At 40.2% G+C, this 12331-nt stretch overlaps 1 protein-coding gene across 3 annotated transcripts in view; it reads left to right on the top strand.

The window, feature by feature from the left end:
* The window catches only part of CTNNA1 (catenin alpha 1), a 176494-nt gene that overhangs the window by 128525 nt on the left and 35638 nt on the right, over positions 1-12331 (top strand). For all 3 annotated transcript variants that reach the window (XM_008014554.3, XM_073010665.1, XM_038007356.2), the window contains exon 9: positions 580-732. In XM_008014554.3, the coding sequence (XP_008012745.1) occupies positions 580-732 (153 nt within the window). The remainder of the gene's footprint in view (positions 1-579; positions 733-12331) is intronic.

Below are 12331 nucleotides of genomic sequence, written 5' to 3'. Positions count from 1 at the left end.
AATTTTTAAGAGATAATGGATAGATATTTTATTGCTTATGTCTGATATAAAACAAAATTAAAGATAGAATATATCTTTATTCAGTTTCCTTTTGGTGAAGCAGTATCAGAAATGGTTATAAAGAGAACCTTAAGTTTTAAGGTTCATAGTGTGTAGATCTTTCAGATAAACCAGATAGCTCCTTTTTCTCTCTTCTCTTTTTATTTAGCCAATTAGGCTAATTACATATATTCCAAGGCTATGTGCCAGTTCAACCCAGAGCTGCTTTCTGTTCAGCTTTTGTATTATTTAAGTTGTAAGCCTTAGTTTTGTAATTCCCAAGAAAAAAGGATATATTGTCTTAAAAACTGAGATTCTGTTGCTGAAATGCTGTAACTACAGTAATGTAAACCATTGTCTCCACGATCATATGTTTCCTGTGTTGCAGATTACGTAACTGTATGGCTTACATGAGGGGTCCTCATGTAAGTGCAGCCAGTCTACCATAAGCTTTATTAAAGTGTACAACAGAATAAAAAGCAATCTATTTAATACCTTTTTGGTAGAAATAAAATCAAATTTTTACAATTTAATTATTAGCTCCGCAAAGCTGTCATGGACCACGTTTCAGATTCTTTCTTGGAAACCAATGTTCCACTTTTGGTATTGATTGAAGCTGCAAAGAATGGAAATGAGAAAGAAGTTAAGGAGTATGCCCAAGTTTTCCGTGAACATGCCAACAAATTGATTGAGGTAGGTGAATTAGCAGTTTCATTGATGTGTAGGCAACTTGGTGAAGTGTGGTGAGTTTTAATCACATTATTTAATTAGCTAAAATTTGTAAGGGCTCACTTAACATACAACACGTATGAGATGATAGTCTTTCATTATCACTTAACATCTAGGGAAAACTACCATTTTGGTCACTTTACATTAATTATGTACATTATTAAATATTAACAGTTCCTATCCTGGAAGCCTAACATCTCCACTTAATGCAAATAAAGGTAAATCATGACATGACTAGACTCAAAAGATAGTATAGAAAGCAGCAGTGCCTGAGAGCCAGAGCTCAGGAACCATACTGCCTGCGCTTGCATCCTGACAAGTTAACCTAACCTTCCTTAATTTCCATTTCTTGTCTGTAAAATTAGGACACTAATAATATCTGTCTTGGGATTATTTTGAGGACCTAAATAGATGATGTATGTCAGATGCTTAGCTTTATGCCTGAGACACAGACTCAGGCATAAAGTGGAAAAACTGTTTTAAAAGTGGAAAAACTGAGCCCTGACATGGGGCTAATTAGTTATATTTGCTTGGTAGAAATCTGTATGTAAGTGGTTGGTTTGTAGGGTGGCAAGAAGAAAGTGAATCGTGACTTAATTCCCAGGTAAGTTAGGCTTACTTCTCCTTTTGCTAACTGATATTATGTTACTTAATTTATTTGTTATTGCTGTGTTTTGGAAATGGGACGCAAAATAAGCATGTATTCAAGTTATTTGATTTTATAATCTTAATGCAGAATATCTAATACTTCGTAAAGATATTCCATAGACCATATGGTAAGCTGGTCATTGTGTAAAAACAGAAAATGGGACCTTATGTGAAATGTGTGTCTCGTACTTTTGGATTTATAGTGATACTAGGCCATGTTTTGTTTTGTTTTTGTTTGTTTGTTTTAAAACTGAGTGTTGCTTTGTTGCCCAGGCTGGAGTGCAGTCGTGCAGTCTCAGCTCATTGCAATCTCTGCCTCCTGGGTTCAAGCGATTCTCCTGCCTCAGCCTCCTGAGTAGCTGGAATTATAGGCACCCACCATCACACCCGGCTGTTTTTTTTGTATTTTTTTTTAGTAGAGATGGGGCTGGTCTCAAACTTCTGACCTCAAGTGATCTGCCCGCCTCAGCCTCCCAAAGCACTGGGATTATAGGCGTGAGCTACTGTGCCTGGCTAGGCCATGTTAATACCATAAAAATTTTCCAAGGAAAACATTAGTAATCACATCGTGCATTACTAATTTTACGTCGTTTTCTTTGAACATTAATTTAAGTGTTATTCTGACCTGAATTCATTATGTACAGAATACATAGGTCAGTCTTCTATTTAAGTTAATGATTCTGGCATTTGAAACTAAAGTTAGAAGACTTCGATTTTGTTGTCTCCATTTAGCATAATCTTGTTCACAATAGTCACATGACAGCATGAGGTGTAACTTCCAGATACACAAAGATTGCGCTCAGGAAGCCAGTGTCCTATAGGTAGCATATGTATTAGAAAGTTCTTCTGCATGGTAGGAAGCAAGGATGCTGCCAGCCCAAGGCCTTGGGTACCAGCGTGGTGAAGGGCTCAGTGTGGCAGTGGAAGAGAGGGCAGTCCTTGTCTGTGTTGGAGCATCCTTTATTAGGGCCAGCTGCATCATCCTCGGCCTCTCCAGCCTAAGAGAGCTGACATTGGTGAGTGCCTACTGTGTATCAGCTATGTGCAAGTACAGTGTACTTCCCACAACATTTCTCAGGTAAGGAAACAGGCTTAGAGAGGTTAAGTAAGTTGCCTAAGTTCACCTGGCTTACATCCCTCCAATAATGAGCACTGTGCACTCAAAGCTCACTGGCTTAGTGGACAGCCTAACACCCCACTGAAGCATTGAGTGGGCCAGGAAGTATTGGAGATCTTGCTCCAGGAACTTTTTCCAAGGTTATATATTTTATTTTATTTCATTTAATTCTGAACACTACTAATCAAGGGCCCCCTAGAATTGAGAGTTTGGTGTTCCCCATCACAGCTCAGTTCTGACCCCTTTCTAACCTCTCTTCTCTCCACACCCCCACATACATTAACTATGCATTAAATGACATATGGCTTTTCATTGCTTGAGGCATAACCACAGGCTTTGTAGTCCCATTCTGCAAACAGTTAAATTACATTTACGGTCATAGAGACAGAGGATGTATAATTGTGTATGTCCATGAAAAGGAAGTGAATTTTTAAAGTGTTGTAGAAGCCTCAAATTCCTGACTTATGGCAGAACTTTATTCTTCAGTGACAAGGCTTCTCCTCCCCTACCACTTTTGTATTACAATGAAACACTTTGAACTAGTCAGTGACTTGTTTTAAGCAAAGGTAAAATATTTCATTGTGAGTGTTAGTTTCTTGACTGCTTCATTTCTTCTCATTCTCTTCTAACTGGATTAAATGTCTGCAGGCCAACTTTGGTTTTAAGGGCCATTTGCCATTTTCCCTGAGGTGTAAGGGAAGTAAGAGTGCTATATGAAAGCTGGGCAGGGCTGATGGTGATAAACCTCTGGCAAGAAAGGAGAGGACCAGACACTGCAGCCTCTGAGAAGTCTGTCAGATGTGTTTGGGTTGAGTGCTCCTCCTAAAATACGGCAATACAGTTCTGATGTTAATCACCAGAAATTAGTGCAGACCCCGTAGGTTAAGGGCATGGTCCCCAATAAGATTGCCCTCACTTCACATGCCAGCTGCAAGTTCTGGGGTCCCCAGGCCACCTGTACTTCTGACCAGCCAGGTACCAATCTAAGGGGTTCCTATGACCTACCTCACGTTCAGTAATTCACTAGAATAACTCGTAGAATATTTTATTATACAGGATACTAATCAGGACCAGCCAAATGAAGAGACACATAGGATGGAGTCTGGGAAGGTCTCAAATATAGAGCTTCTGTGCCTCTCCCAGTGAAATCAAGGTGCATCATCCTCTTGTCACATTGGTGTTTCCACCAACCAGAAGCTCCACTGAGTTTCAGTGTTCAGAGTTTTTATTGGGGTTTCATTGTGTAGGCATGATGATCCAATAATAATATAGTTGAACTCAATCTCCAGTCCCCTTCCCTCAAAGCCCCAGTCCTCTAATCACATGGTTGACCCCCTATCCTGAGGAATCTCCTTAGCATAAACTATCAGGGCTTGCCATGCATTAATAACATTCTTCATTACTACTGAAATTTCAAAGATACAGAGGTTTCCTCACAGAAATCGAGGACAAAGACCAGACTAATTATATAATACCTCCCCATCTTAAAGGTATGTGAAATGCATGATTTTTAGGTAGCTTGATTACACAGGCCACCTTAGCATGCTGCAAAGTCATAAACACCACCTAGAACAGGTAAGGCAGGGCAGTTTTGTTTCGATCCTTTTTATGGTCATTACCCAGTGTTTTACCACTTGTCTTACTGGGTGCTATTTGCTTTGAGCTTTCCTTTTCCCTGGAGATTGTCTTTTCTGAGTCAAGTTTTTTCTTCTCTGCAGAGAATCTGATTCCATCTCTGCACCAGAGTGAGTGGTCCTTTCTCATAGAATCATAGGTTCTTAGTCTGGTGTGTAAATCTCTTTCACTTGTAATCTTTATTGTCATGTAGTCTTTCTTGGATCCTTCAGCAGTGGTAAACTCTCCCTCCAGAGACAGCATATTTAACTGGTAGATTATCTGGCTGTTAGGAGAGGGGAGTCACAATCTCCTTTTTTTTGGAGCCCCTCCTGTCCATATTCTTGCTGATTACACATATGTGAATTAGAGGTACTTTAAACATAAAATAAATGGCCTGGCACGGTGGCAGGATGATCATGCCTGTAATCGTCGCACTTTGAGAGGCTGAGGTGGGCAGATCACTTGAGGTCAGGAGTTCGAGGCCAGCCTGGCCAACATGGTGAGACCCCATCTCTGCCAAAAATACAAAAATTAGCCGGGCGTGGTGGCGGGTGCCTGTAATCCCAGCTACTTAGGAGGCAAGGCAGGAGAATTGCTGGAACCCAGGAGGTGGAAGTTGCAGTCAACCGAGGTTGTGCCACTGCACTTTAGCCTGGGCAAGAGTGAGACTCCGTCTCAAAAAAAAAAATAACAACCACAAAAACAAAAAATCATAAGATACATATGTGAAGGGAAGGGAAAGTAAATCTTGGGACCCCCAAATCACTAAGCTAAAGGGAAAAGTCAATCTGGGAACTGCTTAAGGCAAACCTGCCTCCCATTTGCAAAGTCATTTCTCTGCTCATGGGGATAAATGCATATCTGATTGATTGCTTCCTTTGGAAAGGGAATCAGAAACTCAAAAGAATGAAACTGTTTGTCTCTTATCTACCTATGACCTGGAAGCCCCTTCCCTACATCAAGTTGTCCAGTCTTTTAGACAGAACCAGTGTATATCTTACATATATTGATTGATGTCTCATGATTCCCTAAAATGTATAAAACCAATCTGTGCCCCAAGCACCTTGGGTACAGGACTTCCTGAGGCTGTGTCACAGGCGCATCCTTAACCTTGGCAAAGTAAACTTTCTAAATTGAGACCTATCTCAGATATTTTGGGTTGACACATACTTACATATTTTCAAGATGTGGTATAGAAAAAGAATATTAAATATGGAAAAAGAATATTAAATAGCTTTTTTGTTGTTGTTGTTGTTGTTGTTTTTGAGACAGAGTCTTGCTCTGTCACCCAGGCTGGAGTGCAATGATGTGATCTCGGCTCATTGCAACCTTCGCCTCCCCCCTCCTGGTTTCCAGCGATTCTCTGCCTCAGCCTCTCAAGTTGCTAGGATTTACAGGTGCCTGCCATCACGCCTGGCTGTTTTTGTATTTTTAGAAGAGACAGGGTTTCAGCATGTTGACTAGGCTGGTCTTGAACTCCCAATCTCGATCAAGTGATTCGTCCTCCCAGAATGCTGGGATTACAGGCGTGAGCCACTGTGCCCAGCCCAGTAATAATTTTTTTTATATTGATTGTATGTTGAAATAATTTTTGGTACCTTTTTGCTCTTTTAATGTGCCTACTAAAAAATTTAAAAATTCAGGCCGAGCGCGGTGGCTCAAGCCTGTAATCCCAGCACTTTGGGAGGCTGAGGCAGGCAGATTGCCTGAGGTCAGGAGTTCGAGACCAGCCTTGCCAACATGGTGAAACCCTGTCTCTACTAAGAATACAAAAATTAGCTGGGTGAGGTGTCAGATGCCTGTAATCCCAGCTACTTGGGAGACTGAGGCAAGAGAATCACTTGAACCCGGTAGGCAGAGGTTGCAGTGAGCAGAGATCGCACTGCTGCACTCTAGTCTGGGCGACAGAGAGAGACTCTGTCTCAAAATAAATAAATAAATAAAATAAAAATTAAAAATTCTTCTGTGGCTCTTGTACTTTTGTTGATCCAGATAATTTCCCTGAGCCTTTCAGAGGCTCATTTTGTCCCAGCTCTCCTCTGAATGCCCTTCACTCAAGGCCAGCCCTCATGAAACACCTGCTCCAGGGTCTGGGGATGAGCGTAGAGCAGTGGAGGCTGTCATCATTCTGGAAGAAGACTGCCCAGTGTATCCTAGGAGTCCTTCAGCCTTTTGGGCAGCAGCCTCACTCTGTGATGCCCACTGAGCTCACAGTTGGTCAGAGTCCCTAGGCTTTCCCTACATAGGTGCTGCTGCTCAGTGTCATCATGTTCGTTCCTATCAGTGTGGATGCGGGTAGGTGTTTGGCTCTATGTATGGTTTTGAAACTCACCTAGTATATCACCTTCTTATATTCCATCTCATGTTCTATCCTATCAGGATTGCTGCTGCATTGTTCTACATATTATTGGCTGCCCCCTTCCATTTGTGTCCTTTCTTTAAAATAAAAAAATATATATATATCCTTTCTCCTTTTATCCAACCTGATGTTTTATTTATTTATTTATTTATTTATTTATTTATTTATTTATGAGACGGAGTCTCTCTCTGTCACCCAGGCTGGAGTGCAGTGGTACAATCTCGGCTCACTGCAACCTCCACCTCCCAGATTCAAGTGATTCTCCTGCCTCAGCCTCCTGAGTAGCTGGTATTACAGACACGTGCCAGCACACCCACCTAATTTTTGTATTTTTAGTAGAGATGGGGTTTCAACATGTTGGTCAGGCAGGTCTCGAATACCTGCCCACCTCAGCCTCCCAAAGTGCTGAGATTACAGGCGTGAGCCACCGCGCCTGGCCTTTTTTTTTTTTTTTTTTTTTTTTTTTTTTTTGGAGACAAGAAGTCACTTTGTCACCCAGGCTGGTGTGCAATGACACAGTCACAGCTCACTGAAGCCTTGACCTCCCAAACTCAGATGATCCTCCCACCTCAGCCTCCTGAGTAGCTGGGACCACAGGTGCACCACCATGCCTCACTAATTTTTTTCATTTTTTTGTAGAGATGGAGTTTCACCATGTTGTGCAGGCTATTCTCAAACTCAAGCGATCCTTCCACCTTGGCCTCCCAAAGTGCTGGGATTACAAGTGTGAGCCACTGTGCCTGGTCTACTTAGTTTCTGTGGCCTCCTCCCTAGTGTGCACTGCCATCTCTCACTGGGCTTCTGTAGCAGCCTCATAATTATTATTATTATTACTATTATTTTCTTGCACTAACCCTGTCCCTCCCCTGACACACACATCCTGTGGCTTCTAGGTAAGCCTGGGATAATATTTAAAAATCCAGATTCTCAACCATGGCCTATAAGTTTCCCTGCCTACAACTGTCTTCAGTCCTGTGTCTTCCTTGCTGAATGACTTCTGCCATAGTTGACCAGTTTTCATCTTTCACCATACCTAAACATGTCACCACCTTTGCCCTCTACCCATGTGTCACTTCTGCAGAGAAACTTTCCTGGAACCCTCATTCCCTACATTTCATCCTCTAGCAGTGATTTCTTCATTCTGTCATCAGTTTTACATCCTTTGTAGTGCCTCTTACTATCTGAAACTATTGGATTTGTTTATTTTCTTATTTGTCTGGCCCCACCCCATACACCAAAAAGAATGTAAGTTGTCTGAGGACATGGGCCAAGAATACTACCTAGAACATAGTAGGTGCTCAACAACTACTAGATGAGGGAACCTATTGGTTCTCAAAGTTAATAAACATTAGAGTTGCCCAGGGGCTCAACATTCAGATTCTTGGGCTACCACCCAGCCCCCTCCCCAAGATTCTGATTCAGTGGACTGAAGACTGTACTTTAGAAATGCAGAGCTCTACATTATGACTGATCGTCAGTGTTAGTGGGCTTTGTCTTATTCTGAAGTATCTGTAACATTTGCACAAAAGAGCATCCTAATGCATCTTGCATATACACAATGCACACAAGAGGAATGAACTGGGAAAACTTGTGGGATGTGGAGATGATGGGAAAAATTTGGAGATTTTTTTTTGAAAAGGTTAACTGACATTGATTTGAGCAGTTTTTTGGGGGGATGGGAGTGGCTAGAATGAAGCTTTCGAAAACCTGTAGCAAACTTCCTGTATTTGAGGGAGAAGAAAATTGTAACAAAATTCTTATAACAAGTATTTATAGATTTCTTAGTATGTCCTGGTCACAGTTTTGGACATTAGGAATATAGTAGCGAATACAACAAAAATCCCCACTCACATAAAGATTATCTTGTACTAAATATGTATTTTATATAGTGTATATATTTTTTACAATATAGTAGAAATTGTACTGAGGTGATATGTGAAAGTTGTCCATTTTATCAGCGTTCGAAATGGAAGTTGAACAAAAGCTGTTTCAGTAGCATGTTAATACATGACCAAAACAAATTTGGGGCAAATGTGTTGATTCTTGCTAACTTGGTTTTTGGAAATTTTATCTATTGCTTTAATAGAAATACTTTTCTCTTAGACCTAATAAAATAGTATAAAAAGGTTATGCTTTAATTTGGAGTTTCACATAAAGTTGCTTCAAATATATGAATAGTTCCTGAGTAGTAGTAGGGCTGTCACCCACTCAGAAGTGGAAGTGTTTTATGATGCCTTGTATGCATATCACACTATGGAAATAGAACATTCGTTTCAAGAATAAAAGCCATATATTGACTATTGAGGTTTTATCAACAGAAGTAAATTCCTCTAGTCCCCCTGTGTATACACAGTGTCAGGGAGTCTGTGTGGTGCTGGCTGCCTGTTGGATCTTTATTATGTTTTGAGATGTGGTTCTTGCTTTTTTGCCCATGCTGGTCTCGAACTCCTGGCCTCAAGATATCCTCCCTCCTCAGCCTCCCAAGTAGCTAGGACTACAGGCGCACATTACTGTGCCCATTTCTGGGTCCTTATTTTAATAAGAATCTTTCATGATTTCACTTAAAAGCAAACAGCAGAATATTCGCCATGAGACCTCTCTTAACTGTTATTTTCTGAGGGTCTGGCTGGGACCTGTGACTGCCTCATCATACTGCACTTGTCAGTGGAATCTGGTAACTCCCTGCGTGGTGTTGAAGCCACTTCTCTTATGTGATGAGTGCACAGATGTTGTGTATCCTCAAGGCCAGTGAGTAGGGGGAGCAGGAGCCAGAGGGCCAGTATTGGTGGGCTGGATGGCTCTTCCCTTTACCATTTTCTTCTGTTCTGGAGTGTAGCATAGCATTGAGGGCATTTCTTTCATCTGTTTATAAAACGGCATGGCCTTTGAAGGCTGTGGTAAGGATAACACCTTTTATACTCGCCCCTTTCTCCCCTATCAAGTGAATGATTTCTTTATGTTGCTCTTCAATTTAAAGCGTACTGAGGTGAAGAATTTATTTGCTGTCAGAAATATTAACCTTTTTGTCAATAACACAGTACCCATGTGTCCTTTTTAATTGCTTCATTCCTTGCCCTCCTCTTTGGCTATGAGCAGCTTAAACAGCTAAAGAGCATTGTTTTACCTTTTATTTTGCTCTCTTCTGAGTACATTTTCAATTTTGTGAATTGAGAGAGTAGCATAGGGAAAATGCCATTAATGAAATCCTATAAAAATGATATATTATTCATGTGATATATACAACTGATTGTGTTTCATCTTTTCCCCATTGCTACCAGTAACTTCAGTCCAAAATCCTTTCCCCTCAGTTCCAGACCTTGTATTAAAATGTGGCTGTTATTATAATGAATTTGCTACCATAAGATTCTATTCCATGGACTACCTTGTGAATTAAGAACCAAAAAGTGAATGTAACTGGCATGCTTTTGAGCTGTTACCTATACCTCTACCCCCACTGCCCAACACACACAGTATTTCCCATTATCTGGAACTTCATAGAGTATGGCTTTATTGGTTTGAAATGTATATTTTAACTGCAAATTGAATGATCTGCATTATACCTTTTATTCCATAGTATGCTGATAATGTGTGGTAAAGTGGCCTTGAAAAAGTCTCTGTAAGGAGCATTTGAATTAAACACTGATCTTACATGACTACCTGTGACATCTTGGGTATTTTCTCAGTGCTTCTATATGAGACTGTAGGCTGATATTCTGGCAAAAAGTAAATTTTAAATGAAGCTTCAGTTTTCTCAGATTATGGAATGTTTTCATGAGAGAAGTTAGATGTCCTTGGGGAGAATGCTGACCTTGGATTCCAGAAGAATTCTAAGCATGCTAGCTTGATTTTTTCTCACATTTTCAAAGGTTTGTAAGTTCAGACCCTTACTTTTGTTTGAGACAAAATTGTCTTACATGTACTAAATATTTAACACTTTAACCAAAAATAAGCTTTTTGGGCTGAATTTAACTACCTCGTCAAATTCTGGGATGATCAAGCAAAGGCAGTTGGATGAACCTTCTTCTCAAGGGGCATTAGGATTCTTCTTTTTTCTTGGAGCATTGATAGGCATGACTAAAGCAGCACTCTGCCCAACCTTTGCTCTGTTCCAGAAAAGAGATGCAGTTTGGATACAGCTTTTGATACAGTTTGGGTATTTGTCCCTGCCCAAATCTCATGTTGAATTGTAATCTCCAGGGACCCAGTGGGAGGTGTTGGATCAAGGTGTTTGCATCTGTCATAGCTGGTGCTGTCTTTGTGATAGTGAGTTTTCTTACAAGATCTGGTCATTTAAAATTCTGTGGCACCTTCCTCCCCAACCCCCCAACCCCTTCTTTTACTCTTCGTCTTACCATGTGATATGTCTGCTCCTGCCTTTGCCTTGCACCGTGATTGGAAACTTCCTGAGGTCTCCTCAGAAGCAGGTGCTACTGTGCTTTCTGTACAGCCTGCAGAACTGTGAGCCAATTAAACCTCTTTTCTTATAAATTACCCAATCCCAGGTATTTCTTTATAGCAATGCAAGAATGGCCTAATATAGCCTTCTTGTTTTCTCATCAGTAGAGCTGATGGATTAATGTTCAGACAGTACCTTTTCTAGCTTTACTTATAAATTATTCACACAGTTAGGTAGACTAGAAGTAGAGAACACTAAAAGTGGTTCATATAATACCATGTGAATGGAAATGATTACAAGATCATCTGAGTGGTGATCTGCACCACTGCACTCCAGCCTGCGTGACAGAATGACACCCTGTCTCAAAAAAAAAAAAAAAAAAAAAAAAATGGTTATCCTAAAGCTTTACTACGACATGTCTAGTGTGGATTTCTTTTTATTTGCCCCATTTGGAATTTGTCTTCCCAAGTCTGAAAATAATATTTCATCCCTTCTGAAAAACATTCAGCCATTATCTCTTTCAGCATTGTCTTTCCCATCATTCTCTCTGTTCTTTCTTTGAAATTCTGGGTAAATAGTAGACTGTCTCAGTTTATCTTGCATCTCTCTTAAATTCTTTTGTGGTTTTCACCTTTTCCATAAGATGAAAATATCTTGGTTTTTCTAAAGAATTTCTTCATTTTGACTTTCTAGGTTACTAATTCTCTTTTCAGTAGAGTTTAAGTCAATATTATTTTAAATTTCTAGAAGTGGTAGAAATTACTGCTTTTTTCTTGAACTTCTGTTTTGATCCTTTTCAAATCTGACTAATTATTTTGAGTGTCTTTTTCCTTATCTGTACTCTTCTGTTAACATAAATATATTTTTAATATTGCATTTTCGATCATTTGAGTATATGCGTTATTATGGATCTGATTACACAGGCGGTGGTTTTGCTTATTCTTGCCCAAGATGGCTCATTTCCTTGTGTACATTCTGGGTTTTTTTTGTTTGTTTGTTTTTTAATTTGTGAATTCACATTCCTGGAGTTTTGTTGTGGGAATTCTTTGAGGCCTGTGTTTAGCTTACCTTCCATGAGGTAAAATTTTCATTTATATTTGCTTCTGCCGTCTGCTTAGAGGTACTACTAATTCATAACCTCTTAAATGTAAAAGTTTTCTGAACCATATACATAACATAATTTCTATACCTAAACCCCTGCGGAGGGCCAGCTTTTGATTAGAGTTTGGAGTAGGGTATAGGGGCTTTTTCTTCTTTTCCTCCCTAAGCAAATGCTTAGACTGACAAATACCCTACTGTTTCCATGGTGACTTTCTTGATCACTCTTAGGGTTGATCACTTGCTAGGGTTGTTGCCTTTTGCCTGTTCCAGCTCTGTGCCATCTCTGATCTTCAGAGTTATCTACCTTGAGAGGACCCTGGCCTTG

This window comes from Chlorocebus sabaeus, chromosome 23 (assembly GCF_047675955.1).
Source record: "Chlorocebus sabaeus isolate Y175 chromosome 23, mChlSab1.0.hap1, whole genome shotgun sequence".
In the NCBI taxonomy this organism is placed as follows: domain Eukaryota; kingdom Metazoa; phylum Chordata; class Mammalia; order Primates; family Cercopithecidae; genus Chlorocebus; species Chlorocebus sabaeus.
Note: the sequence above shows the minus strand (reverse complement) of the source record. Positions and strands in the feature narration are given on the sequence as shown.